The 19,159-nt window shown below is 45.9% G+C and overlaps 1 protein-coding gene across 2 annotated transcripts in view; it reads left to right on the top strand.

Annotated features, from left to right (window-relative positions):
• The first annotated feature begins 3,135 nt into the window (after window positions 1-3,135).
• The window catches only part of axin1 (axin 1), a 36,266-nt gene continuing 20,242 nt past the window's right edge, over window positions 3,136-19,159 (top strand). For both annotated transcript variants that reach the window (XM_080856785.1, XM_080856784.1), the window contains exons 1-3: window positions 3,136-3,271; window positions 6,059-7,042; window positions 15,645-15,785. In XM_080856785.1, coding sequence (XP_080712911.1) covers window positions 6,135-7,042; window positions 15,645-15,785 — 1,049 coding nt within the window. In that variant the 5' untranslated portion in view covers window positions 3,136-3,271; window positions 6,059-6,134. The remainder of the gene's footprint in view (window positions 3,272-6,058; window positions 7,043-15,644; window positions 15,786-19,159) is intronic.

Genomic DNA, 19,159 nt, shown 5'->3' with positions numbered 1-19,159 from the left:
AAATTGCACCTGTCACGTCATTTGTCTAACAGCCCAAGGCCACTCAACAGGTAGCTGAGTGGCAGCTGCAGCTGGCCATCAGAACCTTCATCAATTCCTTGGCAGGAAAAACTGCCCAAATACAGCTGTCAAATGATTCCAATAGTTTCCTTCTAGAAAAAGCAGTCAGCACTATAAACAGGACCTGCTGTGAGTGGGTCAGCATGAACACGAATGCATACACACGTAAACATGCACATACACTCACGCACACAGAGCAGTCACGAATGCTCAAATCATTCCTTGTCACACACACACAACATACCCAGCATAGACACTGATTTCGCTAGATCATGCCTCGGCCATGGACTGCTGTTCACAATAAAAAAATGCATTATTGGTAATACATCTTACATAAAGCAGGACTAGATCCATGGAATCTCTTCTCCCTCTCTGGCATGTAGCCAGAAGCCTGAATTTTTCCCATTTTCCCCATGATTGTGTCCAAGCGTCGCTCAGATTCTGTAAGCTGAATTGGTATGCACCCAAGGCCATGTGTGAGCTCACAGCGGGGGGCCCTTCTATCACAGTCAAGCCTCAAGAAGGGTAAGGATAGGGCTGAGTTTACAGCTGCTGATGCCATCTGATGTGAGCTCTGGCCTGAAGTCAGTCCCTGTACAAGGCCTTGTGGTATTCACTGAGCCATCGACAGAGGAATGCCTTTTAATCACCCTTGTTGTAGATCTTCTGAGATGCAGCCAAATGTTGAGAAATTGAGAGTTCCAAACAAGTAAACAGCTCTATGAATGTTTTAACAATATCTGGTCATGAATAAATGGGTCTGACTTTAGTTGGAGACTAGTTTCGTTCATGGTCAAGTAGAACAACTATTACACAAACTCTTGACACAGTTGCCGTATGTTATTCTTTTGACTTGAAGTGGCAAAACATTTTCCATCTTTTTTTTTCAGATACAAATGGATATAAGGAGGACATCCCCATGGGAACAACTGCTGGAATTGGACTTCTGTATATTGACACAGAGAACGATGCTGTCTTCACTGGCACTTGAATTCTTTGGACCGACTATGGAATCCCCTGCAAATGAATATATAATTGGAGGATTAACATCTAAACATCATAGAAGAGTCAGGTTTTTGGAGGTAAAATTATACATTTCTTTCCCGTGTTGGTAAATAAGCATGTTTATCATTTCTTAAAGCTGAACACTTAGGATTCCAATGCAGTATAAATCTATGGCAAATGACAGGTGCTTGGTATAGGCTAAATAACTAAGCTGCACATTACAACTGTTGTAAATGGTTATTAATTTGGTATTTTGGTCAATGTTGTGAAGCTGATGCTGTTTCTGAGCTGTGGTTGTTTACTTAAAATAGTTTTTTTCTATTCCTGATCGATTGGGTATGCTTTGCAATAATTTATGAAGAAACCTAGTACATTTAAAATTAAATGAACTTAACACTACATAAGAACATTAATATGAAGACACAAAAAGGAGTGCATCTCTGAATGTGATGTGTCATTCAGAAACCTTTGGAGTATTCAGTCACCCCCTCATCACATAAGAGTAAATGGTTAAACAGCCAGTCATAAGTAATGTTAATGATGCCACTGAGGCTACACAACATGCAAGAACTGCAGTTTAATCAAAATTGCATCAGTATGTAAAAACAAAAAAAAACCTGCTTTCAGTTTCAAGTTTAATCTCTTGCAGTCATCATGCAGAGAAATGCTTTTCTGCATTCCTACCGGCTTTGATCTTCTTACAAAGTGCTAAGATTATACACAAGATTATTTCCAGGTGTGGAGCAAGCCTGTATCCTTGTCATATGCTCTGTGCAAGAAGAGACCCACACAACACACTATATTTTAAAGGGAAACTAGCTCACTTTTGCTGATAGTGGGCGGTAGCATGATTGGCATCTCATTCTAATTCTGTTTAAGCACAAAGACCATTGTTTTTAAAGCATGTAGAACATTTCTGTTGACTTATTGCAGAGAACAAAACATTCCAGTGCCTGCAGTCATCCTACATTTGTCCATTTTGTCCTCACAAAATAAAGAGGAGCACACAAAGAAGGTCAATTCAGTCAGAGAAAAGCAATATGCATGGCATGAATCGGTGTGAGACTCTCCCTCATGAGTTTAATAGAAACTATTTGAAGCATGCTATGATTCAAATCAAATATGCACAAACAGAAGTAAGACACGAAAGTCAAAGGAACACCTTACCACTAACATCATTATTATAAATTGATAGACAAGCAATGCGCTGTTGTGCTGTTGTGAATAACCTGGAGATAGTTGGTATAATAGTTGACCTTTCTGGTTTGAACAGTCTTAAGGCTAAGTTTAGATTAAGTTTCCCTGTGCGACGGGGTCATGGCCTTGGACATCTTTTTGGCTCTTTTGGACAATGCACTTTAAAATGACACTTGGCCACACCAGCCTATTCCAGATTAATTGTGGATGCCGATTCAGACCATTTAGAATACCTGTCAAAAGTAATGTCATGTGGGCACAAAGAAGTCATGGAACCCATGGGACTGTCAAATTAAATTTTTGTGGCAACAACGGATTTCTTGTCGTTATCCATAGACAATAACCGACCTTCATTCTCTCATACATTCATAGTCTGTTTGCTGTCAGCTGATGTATCATAGTTTCTAGCATGTTTAAAAAACGGCTCTTTTTAACTCTCCTTTGTGAACAGTGAGAGAGCAATTGGGTAACAAAATGTAGATGTTTGATATTTGCGTTGGGTACAAACATAGAAATGCCTTAGAAATGCAAGACAAGACACGGCTTTTTTTTTTTTGCCAGGAATTATGTGAGCTGCCGGTACGGCTGTTGAAGACAGGCGTTTAATGTTCTCGTTCATTCGATTAGTCTACTTAATCATAACTCAGGATTAGAAAATGTGATAAACTCGAACGGAGTGATGAGCGAGCATTCGTGCATTTTGAGGAACTAATTCTGCTAATGCCAGGTTTCCCTCGTATCCCTTTTTCCCTTTGGATAGGCGGCAGTGTGATTTCTGAACGCGAGCGGCGCTGCACATCTCTTGTTCCATTCTCGCTTTACACACACATAGCCTACACACACACACACACAGTCAGGAGTGAGAGAGACAGCCATGGAGAGGTGGAGAACGGACTGTGTTCTTTGTTATTTTTAAACTCGTATGTTTCGCATCCATGACACAATTCACCCCTAGCAGCATACGCCAGTAATCCCGATGCACTCGAAAACGGAAAGTAGGGTTTCACAGGTAAAGTACGAAGCACTTTTTTTCCTAACTCGGGTATGGGATTGCGGTAGATGAAATGTGCCATCGCTTCGCTGTGTTTGAATCAAATTCGTGGAGGAGCTTCTTTTAATCGTGCGCATTTTATCCGAGGTTAAGAAAATGGTTCTCGTAGACTTGGACGTCAGTGATCTTTTTTTTTCTCCGTACGTACGCTTTGTTAAGTTTGTAAATATTGTTGTAAAGTTGTATGATTTGTTAGCAGCGAAAGGGCCTGGCTGTGTGTGGAGTTTGTTTCTACTTTCCCCTCCCCCATCCGTTTCTGCTGCTGTGCTGTTGAGACTCAGAGGCCAAGACATGAATGCAATGAATGTGGGGCTCACTTCAAAGCAATCGGGAGGGTAGTGAAGGGGGTGTTGTAATGCTGATAGCAAACACAAGTAAACTGTTTGGTTTAAAATCTGCATGGTCATACACCGACGTTGTTTGATATCGAGGAAGAATGAGTATTTGCCTTTAGGTGCAATTTAAAAGGTCTTACAAACAGTGCAACGTGTTCTCAGATCAAACGTTCATTTCACAACTAACGTTAGCTTGCTAGCCAAGTTAGCCAGCTAGCTGCCAAGATTTAGTGAAGCTCTTGAGCTGTGGAAGTCAGCTGGCTAGCTAACTGCGGATACCTTTTCATGATCAATATAATTAAAATTGGTCGATGTTCAGCGTTTCTACATGTTAAACGTTGTGAACTCTCTTTTGCATCGTTGTTAGGGAAGGCTGTTTAGTTCGCTAGCCCGTATAAGATTGATATGGTGCCTAGAAGTGCTTTTTTTATGAGCTTGAAAAACAAGCCATCTCGCCTGCTAGCTAACTTAGTTGTATCTACCCAGGACCATGCTTGCTTAATGGTAACTGTGTCTAAAGGGAACATTGACAGTAACATTACATCTTGAAGATGTCTTGTTACTAGATAGCCCACTAATACTGGATAGCCCACCAGTATACTCTGCTGAGATGACTTGACTTCTATCCAATGTTGTCTTTTTGATGTGGGAACTACTAGGCAGACACTGAGTAACGTAATCACATTGAAAAAATGTACCAAAGATATTGTGTTGTAAAGCTGCTAACTTCGAGTTGCCTTTGCTCACCTGTGGCTTATTAATTATCATTGAAACAGTAAGTATTTGGATAAAAGACTGTAGATGGCACAGAGTAGATGTTATGGTGTTGTCAGAGGGTCTCATCTATATAAACACATATTTAAGATTGGGCTATTCATCCTGTAATTTGTGAAATGTCAGAGTATTCCCTCTCCCTTGTTCTTTGTGAGCATAGTCTGCCCAAGGTCGTCCTCTGATATGATCAAACAGGCTTGTACTGCACACCACCACCACCACAGTAGCAATCATTACAGCCACGGCAGCTTGTGCTCTGCCTGCACCCCGCAGTTTCTCTTTTAACCTTGAAAAAGCTCCGTCCTTGTGAGGCTACAGTACCTCAGCTTCTGCTCTGCAAACTGTTGGCTTCTGCACCGCCAGGCGCTCAGATTTAGGATCTCTGCAGTGCATGCCATCAGTGAGCCCCATGCGTTCAGCATGAATGCATTAATATTAATATTGATGCCTTGATTTGATGGGGGTGGAAAATCAGTACGAGGAATCCAACGCGTGGGAACATAACCAAATCAAAGGCAGTAGTCGATGTGAAATAGAGCTGATGTTAGATGAAATTATTTGAATGTTTGGATGATATTTGGTGTTGTTCTAAACATATCAATTTACATTGGAAAAAGCTAAGATTTGTACTCTCAAAGCAGTGCTTTTGGAAGAATGGCAAATATATTTTAAAAATAGTCTTAAAGATGTTGGCCTAATTACACCACTATGCATCTATACCTGATGGGATATTAAAATTTGGTTTCATCTCAAGCTCGTAGGTTATTATGCCCATTTCTGTGGTACTTATTTTTTATTACATCCAGTGCCTAGCTTGACTTTGTTAGACTAAGTAATGTGTATGTAGATTTTGGGTTTACTTGGTTAAGTTTACAGTGTGGTGTTTCTGATCAACCAAAACAGTTCCAGTCACTTTCTGTGTTTAGTGGTTGATGTATTACTGTTTAAAGCTGCTTTATGGAGTTTTGGTCTAAATCTAGAGAGCTACCTTACCTATAAAGCATGCAAAAGCCTTGCAATCATTCCCAACACACCCAGCTGGTACTAATAAAAGCATGCTAACTAGCTTATTTTGGTGACATTATTGGCGATGTCATGCTGTAAAGGCATTTCTTGCATATTCACGGGATGTTCCGCCCTGGACCACAGTACTCCATAGTGCATAGCCTGGACGGCTAGTGGGAACGACAGGTGTGTTTATCAGTCCTTGACCACATGACCTTATTCCGTCAAATATCATTTTTGAAGAAGACACCAAAAGTAGATGCTCGTAAAAAAACAGACATTAAAAAGAGGTACATTGTTGCAGTGTTGCTTTAACAGATATAAAATGGGGTGTGTCAGTGATGATATTGAGGTCATGGCCAAGTGCATCAGGTGGCAGTGATGTACCTATTCAGATTTTGTTCTTTCCGTAAGCTTCTGTCTCATTGTGTTCATCTTTCTACCTCTTGCACTCTCCACTTCTTCTTTGCACTTCTGTTGTAAACTTCACAGACCATTGCACAGTTTGTTTTTGTATTCTGTTGTTATGTATATTTTGTGTGAGCACATTGAGAGCCAGTTCACCAGGTCAAATTCCTTGTTTGTGCAAAACTTACTTGGCCAATAAAATCTGATTCTGATTTCTCAACAGGAGGAATTCTTTTGCTGTGGCATTAGTAGACATCTGGATCTGATTCTCCCGGGGCAGCACCAGGGCAGCAGTGTGCATGGACACTGTGAGCATGAGTGTGAACGACACGAAACGGGGCTACCTCGGGGCGGACCTTGGGGGGGGCAGCTTCACTGAGGATGCCCCCCGGCCCCCGGTCCCAGGCGAGGAGGGGGACCTGGTGTCAGGCGACGGCCGGCAGCACAGCCATGGCTTCTACGTCTCCAAGGGCGACAGCCTCCGGAGCGAGGCCTCCACGGCAACGCCCAGACGGCCCGATCTGGACCTGGGCTACGAGCCGGAGGGCAGCGCCTCGCCTACGCCCCCGTACCTGAAGTGGGCCGAGTCGCTCCACTCGCTCCTGGACGACCAGGACGGCATCCACCTCTTCCGGACGTTTCTCAAGCAGGAGGACTGCGCGGACATGCTGGACTTCTGGTTCGCCTGCAGCGGCTTCCGGAAGGTGGAGGCCAGCGTCGGCAAGGAGGAGGAGAAGAAGCTGAAGCTGGCCAAGGCCATCTACCGGAAGTACATCCTGGACAACAACGGGATCGTGTCGCGGCAGATCAAGCCGGCCACCAAGAGCTTCATCAAGGACTGCGTGATGAAGCTGCACATCGACCCGGCCATGTTCGACCAGGCCCAGACGGAGATCCAGACAATGATGGAGGAGAACACCTACCCTTTGTTCCTCAAATCAGACATTTACTTGGAATACACACGGACAGGCGGCGAGAGCCCTAAGCTGTACAGTGACCAGAGCTCCGTCTCGGGGAACGGCAAGGTCCTGCCGGGCTACCTCCCTACCCTGAACGAGGACGAGGAGTGGCGCTGCGACCAGGAACTAGAGGAGCCGCCTGAGAGTGACCCGTCACCCTGCAACCGGCTGACCGAGAAACTGCTTTTGGATACGGCCCCGCAACGGGTGGTGAGCACCAAGAGATACCAGGACAGCCGGGAGTACAGGTATGTCTATCCCAGTGCTTGCACGTTTTAGATTCATTTAAAGATTTGTTTCTTGGGCTTTTTATGCCTTTAATTGACAGAGCAGTGAAGATTGTGACAGGAAATGAGTGGGAGAAGAGGTGGGGAGTGGACAGGAGAAATGGTGAAAGTGGTCGGGGCTACTTTTTGAGCCACAGTGTTTTAGATTCATAATGCACATCCGTCTGACTGACTTTTAGTTGGGTTATGGTGTCCAGTTGTGGTCCCAGGGAGTTCAATGCACGGGTTTGGCTAGGCAAGTTTCTTTTTCATTTCTTGAACCCTTTCTTACCTTTTTGGCATTCACACTTTGCTATTTATTACACCGTTCTATGCTGCACAACGTTATTTGTGCTGCCTGGTTGTCAAACCACTGCCTATGTTGGAGCTAGCCCCATGCTCTATGGAGTGTGTGTACGGTTGCATTTCTTCCCTCATGTCATGGCAAGTTATCAGGTGGAGAGGAATTAAAAGGCACTCCGAGTTTACCCCTGCCAGGAAGCAGTGTAGATGAGAAGAGCTCTGTGTAGGCAGAGGCTTCTGAGTACCTGTGACTGGTGCAGCAAGGCGGTGACTGGGTCAAGGCTGGTTGTTTGAGGGTGGAAGCCGAGTCTCCTCTTTGTTTTCACCATGCAGGTGTTCTGTGAATGGCAGGCTTTTATGCCGGAGCAAAAGCTCTCCGGGTGAAAAGCACAACACGGTTCCTCTTTTGAGCCTGGGAAAATGGAGAGCCGGTGTGCAGCAGCAGCAGCAGCCGAAAGTCAAAGCTGTCTCTTTTTTTTTTTTTCGCCTGGCACTTAAAAAAGAGCCAGGGTGGAATGATTGTGAAACCATATCTATCAGTCTTGTTTTGCTGCAGGTCATAGATGTATATAAAAGCCCTGAGAGAAAAACAAACAAATCCTACGTTCATTGCTCGATAACGCCTTTCTGTGGTAGAAACGGTTTCCGACGCTGCCCCTTTGAAGACATTTATCTCTTCCAATTTTATCTTCTCATTGTGCTCTAAGAATGTTGAGGAGGCACTTTCTAATCATCTTGCGTTCTTTCATCTATGGAGTCAGTCTAGCTGTAAAAAATGTACAATAACTATACTGAGCATCTGAGCTCCGTCGCACATTAATGGAAAGGGATTTTGTGGGATGTGACTACTTAAGACTCTAATCCGTGTCCTGTTGGAACGGAGAGCTGTGCATCTGGCCATTTGAACAGCCTGTGCAGTGGATTACAAAGCTCTCTTAGCAGTGGCATGAAAAGCAAATATCAACATTAAAAACGCTCCCAAGTGTGGAATTCATGCTTTTTTTTTATCTTTACCAAAGCGAGGCTTAAATGATCACGGTGGTAAGGATAAGTTGGAGGAGGGATTTGCATGGTCACAGCAAGGCCCAGTAAATTGCTGAGGAATATATTCTATTTCTTTCCCTCTGATGTGCTTTTACAGTGCTGCACACTGCCGGCAGTCTCCTGTGTGGAGATTGTAGATTTCGGAATTCTATCCCTAGAAGTTGACCCAGTTTAAAAAAAAAAAAAAATGTTTTATCACCTACGCCCTCGACTGTCTTAAGACAATCCTTGACATCTGTTGAAAATTCAGGAAAGGTGTCCCCCCCCCCCCCAGCCATTTTTCCCCAAAAGGAATCCAGATTTGCGTTAGTGCTATACACACAACAGAGGACACCCATAAGACCTTAGAACTCTCTTTCCAACAAAAACTGTTTTGAAATTCTTTTGTTCCTTATTTAGAAACGGGTTTGATGTGTAAATTGGAAGGAGCTTTCATGTCTCGGGCAAAGACAACCTGCTGAGGTTTTCACAAGTCTAAAAGGCAAAAATGAGATGTTGTAGCACGTCGTTATTTTGACGAGAAAAAAAATTGACACGGTTGAATCCTGCAAAAACAAATCTTCTCAGTAGTTGATTGTTAGCTTATAGACTCTGCCAGTCTTTCTTCTTCTCTTTGCTAATGAGGACGATGGCTTACGTACTGTGTTTTACCCTGCTACAGTGGGGTGTCTGCTATTCTCTGAATTCTATCACAGAGCATATGGTCAGGAAATGTCAGTGAACTTTGTATCTTAATTTCCAAAATCAGTCATGTGTGTTCAGTGATGTGAACTTGGTTTTATTTAGCCCTTTTTTTTTACCACAGTTCCTAACTCGGAGTAAGCCCTGAGAAAAGGGTTGAACTGATTGCACAACATTTGAAGTATTGGAACATGTTACAGGGCACTTGCTAACAGGCTATAACTTGAGACTTTGATGTTCCGAAACCATGGCAACTCTCCACCCCATTCTGTACGTATATTCTCTATAGCCCCTGGTTACAACGCGGCTTTAATTGGGTAGAGACTTGTATTTTTGACGCTCTTTTGAAATGATTATTTCATTAGATGAAGTATTTGGCTTGAATTACAAAAAAGACACTTCATTTTTAAATAGCCTTTTAGGACTCGCCGTCGGGCTTTTTGAAGATCTAAATTTTACATAAGTCATATGTCTTCCCGGAATCTGTGCACTTGGACGAGATGGTATGCGAACGGAATACATCTTATTTTGCTCAACTGTTAAAGTAGACCATATCTTGCATATCAACTATGCGGAAGTGAACAGTGCTAGTAAGAAACTGTCTGCTTTCTTTAAAAAAGCCTGTCACAACTCTGCATTGGTAACCTCCCAGTAGGCCTACCTGTTGTCATTCTTGTCACTATCATTCACTGGGGTTCATATTGTTGGAAGTGTCAGGGAGAGGAAAAAGCTCTGTGGAGACCTACTCTCCGTCTGATACTATCAGCAATCTGTCAACGTGAGCAGGGCTAATTTGTGGGAAGACTCGTGTGTGTGTGTGTGTGTGTGTGTGTGCATCCCTGTGCACTTCCTATATTTGACTTGAATGGTTGAGCAGTCCCAGAGGGGGGTCTAGTGCTCTGAGCTTGAAAGCAGGCCGCCTCTGTCTCACCTGCGCTCGGTCGACTTTGATCAATCGATCTCCCACCATCTCGAGGCTGCTGCCGCCGCGTGTGGCAGCGGTGGATGGGGCTAGTGACGTGAAGAGCCGGTAATTATTCCCAGAGTGCAAAGGGGCATGCGTTATCATTGGAACGGCCCTGAAGTTGCCACACGTCTCTTCGAGTAATGGCTTCCCTTAAATCAAGTTCCTCTCAACACAGGAGAGAGAGAGAGCGAGAGCGATGCAGAGATTGTGTTCATCTTAATGGGTTTCCTCTGGTTTCCTACATAGGCGTTTCAGTTTCGCTCTTGCAGAATGACTGGCCATTGCATAGTGAATTATAACATTTTAGTTTTATGTGGCAAATATACTTATTTAGTCTTAGCATAATGTTATGTTAATGTGGCATAATTTGCTATATTTCATCCGCTAGAGAATGTACTTTTTTAGCTGCTGCTTAGTGGAAACGCTATGGATTGGATTTGTCTGGAAGACTGGAGAAGAAAAAAGTATATAAGACCCATGTGGATTGTGGAAGACTTTGTTTTGGAGATAAATGGAAAAGATGTGTGAGTGTGCCAGTGCTCCGGTGAGGGGTGTGTGTGTGTGTGTGTGTATCAGTGAGGGAGATGTGTGTGTGTGTGTGTGGGTGTGTGTGTGTATCAGTAAGGGAGGTGTATCAGTGAGGGAGATGTGTGTGTGTGTGTGTGTGTGTGTGTGTGTGTGTGTGTGTGTGTGTGTGTGTGTGTGTGTGTGTTTGTGTGTGTGAGTGTGCCAGCGCTCCGGTGCAGGTTTGAAAAGGCTCCCTCCCTCCTCCGGCTGCCGCACTTCCCTGTGATCCGCGGAATATCGACATGCCTGCTGCTTAAATCATTAGTGGAGCCTGGAATGGTTGAAAGCAGCGCATAATCACCAGAGGCTGTGCAGCCGTCCTGGCTTGAGCTTCCATCACTCCTTAAGTCAGAACACACTCCTTTACACACACACATACACACACACACACACACGCACACACACAAAACAACACCACCAAATACACTGACATTTTCACTGTACCTAGTCTTTTTCACACACAAAATCATAACCTCTCACTGTCTAGGTAACCCTGTGGAGTTAAGGTCATAAACAGGTGCTTGGCTTGTTGTGGAATGCTGAATGTGTGTGTGTGTGTGTGTGTGTGTGTGTGTGTGTGTGTGTGTGTGTGTGTGTGTGTGTGTGTGGGAGACACACTGGGAAACATGCATGTGTGTGTCAAATGCAGCAGGTCCTTCAGCTCTTAGTTGTGTTGGGTTTAGGTGTGTGTGTGTGTGTGTGTGTGTTGGACTGTTGTGTTCTACATCTTGGCTGCATTTGGGCCTCTTGCATGCAAGCCTGATCTGTTCGGCACGTAGGTCATGTCCATTTGGATATTCATCTGTTCCACATGAAACTCATGAGACATGAGATACGGATGAGACACATTTGAGACAGGGCTGAAAAACCGTCAATGTTCTGTTGGTATCCATGAAGTTAAGTGTCAAGAGTTTTTGACATTTATGTATGAATGATTATGATTTAATTAATAGTTGATGGGATTAGAAAGGTCGAAAATGGTGTGGTGGTTTGTTTTGAAACGGTATATAATTATAAAGTGATAGAAGTGTTTGCTCGGGCGCTTTTTGTGGTGCTGCTTTCATTACCAGATGAGTCATATTTGATAAGTGAGATGTCGAGATGTCTTGGTCCCTATTATCTATCTTATTAAGCTGTTAGAATTCTTAATCAGTCTTCACCCCTTTTGCTTTAACTAATTGATGAAAAGAAATTGGTTTTGGTTGCACAAACGGAGTGAGAAGGGAAAATATTTAGACTCACACACACACACTCACACACACTCACACTCACACACTCACACACACACTCACACACTCACACACACACTCACACACACACACTCACACACTCACACACTCACACACACACACAAATGTACAAAGACAAAATTCCAGCCTGCAGATCAGGTGTGTGCAGTGTCTTTGTCCCATTATAGGTCTGGAGTTTTTTGGGATATTGTGAGATGGTAAGGTGTCTGTCCAGCCGGTTTGGCAGCGGATCGCCTTACGGTATGAAACCGTTAGAGGGGACGGCAGTGCGGGGGGAGAGTATCCCATGACTTCCCTGACGTTGGTACCATCTCTTACACGGAGGGAAAAAGGTGTAACTGTCATGGATCGTTCTGTGAAATAAATATTCAGAGACGTATGTCTTTGGGGAATAGACCTACTTTTACAGGCGTATCATGCTTGTATGTCATGTATACAGCTGTGGCCTTTTGAAAGGTGTCTTGGCTTACCCAGCCCCCCCCCCCCCCCCCCCCTCCCCCCCCCATCCTGGCCGTTCTGTGGAAGAGGTGGGCACTGGTGTTGTTCTCAAGGCTCATCCAGTTTGAACTCTGGTGGTTTTATTTCTAGTTTTTGTTGATGAGGCAGTGGCCCCATTGGTTGAGAGTGGAAGGCTTGTAGGTTCAATTTGGGTGTTCTGTTACAAAAACACACTTACTGTTATATTTTAGGAGTTACTTTTCAGTTGTACTTATTGACACAGTGCCATTTAATGGGCATCGTTTTAAAAGTGCTTAACGAAGCTTAAGGCCCGACAAAAACAAAGAGCCAGCTTCTCACCTGTCTACAGGCGGAGGGAAGAGGTTTGTGGCCTCAGAGGCAGCGTCTGCCTGAGGCCGGCCTGAGAGAGATCTGTTGTGTGAGGCGAAATGGAGAGACTGGACGGCGAAGGAGAGGAGGATCTGAGGTGGAGAGGAAGAGAGGAGGGGAGGAGAGGAGGAGAGGAGGAGAGGAAGAGAGGAAGAGAGGAGGAGAGGAAGAGAGGAAGAGAGGAGGATCTGAGGAAGAGAGGAGGAGAGGTAGAGAGGAGGAGAGGTGAAGAGGAAGAGAGGTGGAGAGAAGGAGAGGAGGATCTGAGGTGGAGAGGAAGAGAGGAGGAGAGGAAGAGAGGTGGAGAGGAGGAGAGGAGGAGAGGAAGAGAGGAGGAGAGGAAGAGAGGAAGAGAGGAGGAGAGGTGGAGAGGTGGAGAGGTGGAGAGGAAGAGAGGTGGAGAGAAGGAGAGGAGGAAGAGAGGAGGATCTGAGGTGGAGAGGAGGAGAGGTGGAGAGGAGGAGAGGAAGAGAGGAAGAGAGGTGGAGAGGAAGAGAGGTGGAGAGGAAGAGAGGTGGAGAGGTGGAGAGGTGGAGAGGAAGAGAGGTGGAGAGGTGGAGAGGAGGAAGAGAGGTGGAGAGGAGGAGAGGTGGAGAGGAGGAGAGGAGGAGAGGAGGATCTGAGGTGGAGAGGAGGAGAGGAGGAGAGGTGGAGAGGAGGAGAGGAGGAGAGGAGGAGAGGAAGAGAGGTGGAGAGAAGGAGAGGAGGAGAGGAGGAGAGGAGGAGAGGTGGAGGGGTGGAGAGGAGGAGAGGAAGAGAGGAAGAGAGGAGGAGAGGAGAGGAAGAGAGAAAGAGAGGAGGAGAGGAAGAGAGGAGGAGAGGAAGAGAGGAAGAGAGGAGGAGAGGAAGAGAGGAGGAGAGGAGGAGAGGAAGAGAGAAAGAGAGGAAGAGAGGAAGAGAGGAGGAGAGGAGGAGAGGAGGAGAGGAAGAGAGGAGGAGAGGAAGAGAGGAGGAGAGGTGGAGAGGAGGATCTGAGGCAAAGGAGCCCGCAGATGGAAGAAAGAAAACAGGTGCTTGGGTGTCACACCAGTATGCAGGGATGGATATAGCCAGGAGATAATGGCCATGTTTTTCAGGAAAGCTGCAAAATAAATGTACTGTGTCAGTGTGTCTGCAACTGGAAAGGAAAGAAAATGAATTTAGAGTTTGGGCGGGTTAGTATTTTTGCTACTAATTTCTCTAAACCAGTGTTACGTGAAGACCTTAGGACCACTATAAATATATTTAATATGGACTCTTGCTCATGAAGCCGGCCTTGTCACTGTCAAAACATTGATAAATGTGTCTGTTCCAGCAGAGCTTCACAGCTTGCTGTCCTTAAAATGATAGACGTGTTGGTCACTGAAACGTCTGAAAGTTTGTACCCATTAAAGATTCAGGGTTCCTTTGCCCCATTAGAAGAGGGCTGTCTTCACACACACACACACACCACACAGTTCGACGCAGAGCCTGAAGACTTTTTGTATGTGAGGTCCATACCCTAAGACAATTTGGTGTTTCGAGGACGACGCTGATGGATGTTAGTCTGGAGAGTCCCCCCTCCAGGTCTCTGCTGCTCCTACTACTGTCCACACACACACACACACACACACACACACACACTTAGACACACACACACACAGACACACACACACACACACACACACAGACACACACACACACACACACAGACACACACACACACACACACACAACACACACACACACACACACACACACACACACACACACAGACACACACACACACACACACACTTAGACATACACACACACACACACATAGACACACACACACACACACACACACTTAGACACACACACTCACCCTTAAACACACACACACACACACTATGCCTTGATTCACATTTTTAATCTCATAATCTCTAATGCAGTTTTAATGGCCATCCATCCATCGTGAAGAAACTCTTCCAGGAAGGGCTCCGGCTTGAAGCAGACTCAGAAATGTGCAGTTACGAGGCGAAGCGCGGATGAAAACTCTCGTCAGGCATCTATATATATATTTATTTAAGCAGAGAACTTAATTCCCACCCAGATGTATTATTTAAAGGGGGTACAGATTCGGCGGAGCACTCAAGAGTGTGTGTGTGTGTGTGTGTGTGTGTGTGTGTGTGTGTGTGTGTGAAAGACCAGAGTCAGGTGAGGGCCCTCTGGTCGCTGCTAATAAGGCCAAACGAAGCCTCTCTTCTGGCACACACAGAACAGCCCAGGTTTAGATTTAACTGTGACAGTCCATTTTCGTTTAAAGTGTGTGTTTGTGTGTTTGTCCAGTTTCATGCCATATGGCCCTCCCCTGTGAGCTGGGTTTGGAGAAGGTGTTGTTGTAGTTGTTGTTGTTGTTGTTGTTGTTGTCGTTGTTTTCCTCACATTTTCACTCTCACCAGAGTTGCTCAACTCTATTTAACTCACTCTCACCAGAGTTGCTCAAGGCTTTGTGTTAAAGGGGTTATTGCACATGGCAGTGTATCTTTTTCAGAAGAGTATCTGAAGTGAATGTAGAGGAATAGAAAGTATAGAGGAATAGAGAGTAAAGGAGACTGAAGCAAAGGGCCTTAAAGCAGGGGTCGTGGTCCGTGATGCTTTGACTGTAGTTAGTAGGCTCTCACCCTGGTCCTCCGAAGCGTAAAATGAAACCATGAATTTGATTTCAGGATGACTAGAACTGAATGATGACTGAATGTTAAGTTAAATGACTATTGAATTGATTTCTTTTGTCTTTCACACTGTTATATAGGGCCAGATCTATCCTGCACCTGTAAACACCCCACTCCCTGTGTACATGTTCTCCCTATGTGTATTGTTTTTATTGTGATTCATGCATGTATGTTTGTGAGTTAAGTGTATAAGCTACTGGATGACCTTAATATCCCTCGGGATTAATAAAGTATCCATCTATCTGTCTTTCTTCCCATATTCCCATATGCAGGCATGGCCAATGGAGGGAGCCCATCAACCCCTACTATATAAACCTGGGCTGTGCTCTGGCCCCCGTCACCAGCGCCAACGACAGCGAGCAGCAGAGCATGTCCAGCGACGCAGACACACTCTCCCTGACCGACAGCAGTGTGTAAGTGCTCTCCTCTACACACACACACACACACACACACACACACACACACACACACACACACTCACACTCACACACATGCTCTCCCTGACCGACAGCGGTGTGTAAGTGCTCTCATCTACACACACACACACACACACACTCACACGCATGCTCTCCCTGACCGACAGCAGTGTGTAAGTGCTCTCATCTACACACACACACACACACACACACACACACACACACACACACACACACACACACACACACACGCTCTCTCCTTGACCGACAGCAGTGTGTTCGTGCTCTCACAGATATCTCCTGTCATCTATACACGCACCAAAATGCACCCTCGCTCGCTCTCTCACTCACTCTCTCTTACTGACAGCAGTGTACTGTGGCACACATCTAGACATACTCACCTCTGTCCACACCCCTCACTGGCCCTCTCCATGGCCGGCAGCAGTGTATACGTATCACACACACACACACACACGCTCACGCTCACGCACACGCTCACGCTCACGCACACGCACACGCACACTCACACTCACACTCACACTCACACTCACACGCACACGCACACGCACACGCACACGCACACGCACACGCACACGCACACGCACACGCACACGCACACGCACACGCACACGCACACGCACACGCACACGCACACGCACACGCACACGCACACGCACACTCACACTCACACTCACACTCACACTCACACTCACACTCACACGCACACGCACACGCACACTCACACTCACACTCACACTCACACTCACACTCACACTCACACTCACACTCACACTCACACTCACACTCACACTCACACTCACACTCACACTCACACTCACACTCACACTCACACTCACACGCACACGCACACTCACACTCACACTCACACTCACACTCACACTCACACTCACACTCACACTCACACTCACACTCACACTCACACTCACACTCACACTCACACTCACACTCACACTCACACTCACACTCACACGTTCTCCCACTGACCCAACCGGGGAAAGCAGGACTTCATCATCATATTACTATCGAGGCTTTCTTGGGTATCTCCTGCTGTGAATGTGTGTGGAAGCAAAACCACTGCTCAGCTTCGAGAAGCACGGCACGTTATTTTATGCCATAGCTTGGACAAAACATGCTAGCTGGCTAGCGCAAGCTTTCTACCTGCTAGAACCAGATACCGTCCAAAAAAAGAGAAGAAAATCACCGGCTGTAGAAACATTTTTTTTTTTTAGCAGAGGAGCAGAGGCGGGCAAGACCTACCTGCCAAACACCCCCTCTCTACCCCATAAACACGCATACTGATTGACACACACACACACACACACACACACACACTCTGATCTGGGAACAGGAACAAACCTTTCGCCTCGCCTCTAAGGTCCGCCATCTGCTCATTACTCACGCCAATGAAAGCTCCTAAATGTCATTACTTATGCTAATTATAGAGCCTCAGACTGGGAGGTACACGAGGGGGCCGTGGGGTGCGTGAGGAGTGTAATTTGAAGGCTTTGACGACGAGGGTCCTTTTAAGTCAACTTCCCACCCCACCTTCTAAATTCAGTGAAAATGCGTAGTATTTAAAAATTAAAAAAAGGCAAGTTGTTGTGTGGGAATGACGGTGAAATGTTTCCAGGTAAGAAGCGACCCTTTGGAGCACATTCACCTATTACATGGGCCGTGTAATATGGCAACCAAAGAAATCGGCCCTAATGAAATGTGTCCTAAATGTTTTTGAGTTCATACGGGTTGCATGTAATTCTGTGAAGCGTGTGCTTGGTAAACCCCCCCCCCCCCCCACACACACACACACACACCGCCCCCCCCCCCCGTGATGAGCGTGAGAGCTGAACTGCCCACGTCACGCAAGGAAAATGGACCCTGCTATTTTTGAGGTGTAGTGCAAATGCCATGGCGCTTCTCTTCACACACACACACACCCCCCCTCCCCCCTTCCTTCGTAAAGAAAGTTCTAAACCCGTGTTTCTCTCGTCGGGTTCTGAGGTGAGGTGTCTCTGGGAGAGAGATCAGCCTGCACTTAGAGACGGGCCGGGGTAGACTGGGCTGTGCGGAGATGTGGCGCACACACACACACACACACACACACACACACACACACACACAGGAACATGTTTTTCTCTGGCGCCGGCAGGAAATGAGCTTCCTCTGAATGATCTGAGCAAGGATGTGCTGGCAGGAGAGAGGGGGGAGTCACACACACACACACATGAACACACACTCTCGTACACACACACATACACACACACACACGAGCACGAACACAGAGGGGGTGGAAGGCAGGGAGAAAGGAGAGGTGAGAGAGAAAAATGAAAAAGGATGGAGCTGAAGAGACTTGACAGGGAGGAAGCTCAGAAAGAAAGTGATGCGGAGAGAGAGAGAGAAAGAGAGATAGAGGGGGTGCTCAGACGCATGCAGAGGGAGAGATGCAGAAAGGGAGGAAGGTAGACTGAAGAAGAAAGAGACTCGGAGAAAGGTGGGGAGAGACCCAGACACTGGGAGGAGGAGGAGGAGGAGGAGGAGGAGGAAGAAAGGAAGAAGAGAGAGACTGTGAAAGATGCAGACAGGTACTGACCGAGACACTCCGAAAGAGAACGTGTCAGAGGGACCTGAAGAAGATCGAGGAAGAAATACCCTATTATATCACACTGACAGCTGTTTTATCTAGTTATTTATCGCCGTTTTTCCCCTTATGATTTCGGGTGGGAATGGGTGCAAAGCGATAAAGATGAACCGTTAATCTATCCCCTGGCGGACGAGGAACATTAAAGATAATCTTCCGCCTCGGCTCCAGTGGGAATGTGAAACACAAGATTACTGTGTCCGAGAAAGGGAAAGGGGAATGGGGGAATTCACTCCGTTGATATTACAGTAAACCTTGGCCCCATCTAGGTCCCATCAGGGCTCCGGACTTAACTTTTTCGACGGTTAGCACTTTTACCCTAGTTGGTCACACCAGCAAAAGATGTAGTCGCAGCATGGTGTGGATCAATGACCTTGATACTATTTTTGTTTGTCGTAAAACTTCTCAATTTGTTGTGGTTGACTCACAGTGAGCATGTTTACATGTTTACATCACTATCATCCGTAGCAAAGTCACAGCCACCCATGGTGTCTTTAAACGGCTCTGGGAGTTTGGTCCTTTGGTGCCCGCTGCTGGTTTTACACACCACAGCAACTTCTGCGAAACATTCCGTCGGCCACTGTATATTTCAGAGAGGACCGTTTGATGATTCTACGGATGATAAATGTTCCTGTGACAAAGTCGGAGACGTAAAGGCCGCGGTACACTTCTGGCGACACGGTTTTGCGCTATACGAATATGGACGTGTGCATTG

This window comes from Sprattus sprattus, assembly GCF_963457725.1.
Source record: "Sprattus sprattus genome assembly, chromosome: 18".
In the NCBI taxonomy this organism is placed as follows: Eukaryota; Metazoa; Chordata; class Actinopteri; order Clupeiformes; family Clupeidae; genus Sprattus; species Sprattus sprattus.
Note: the sequence above shows the minus strand (reverse complement) of the source record. Positions and strands in the feature narration are given on the sequence as shown.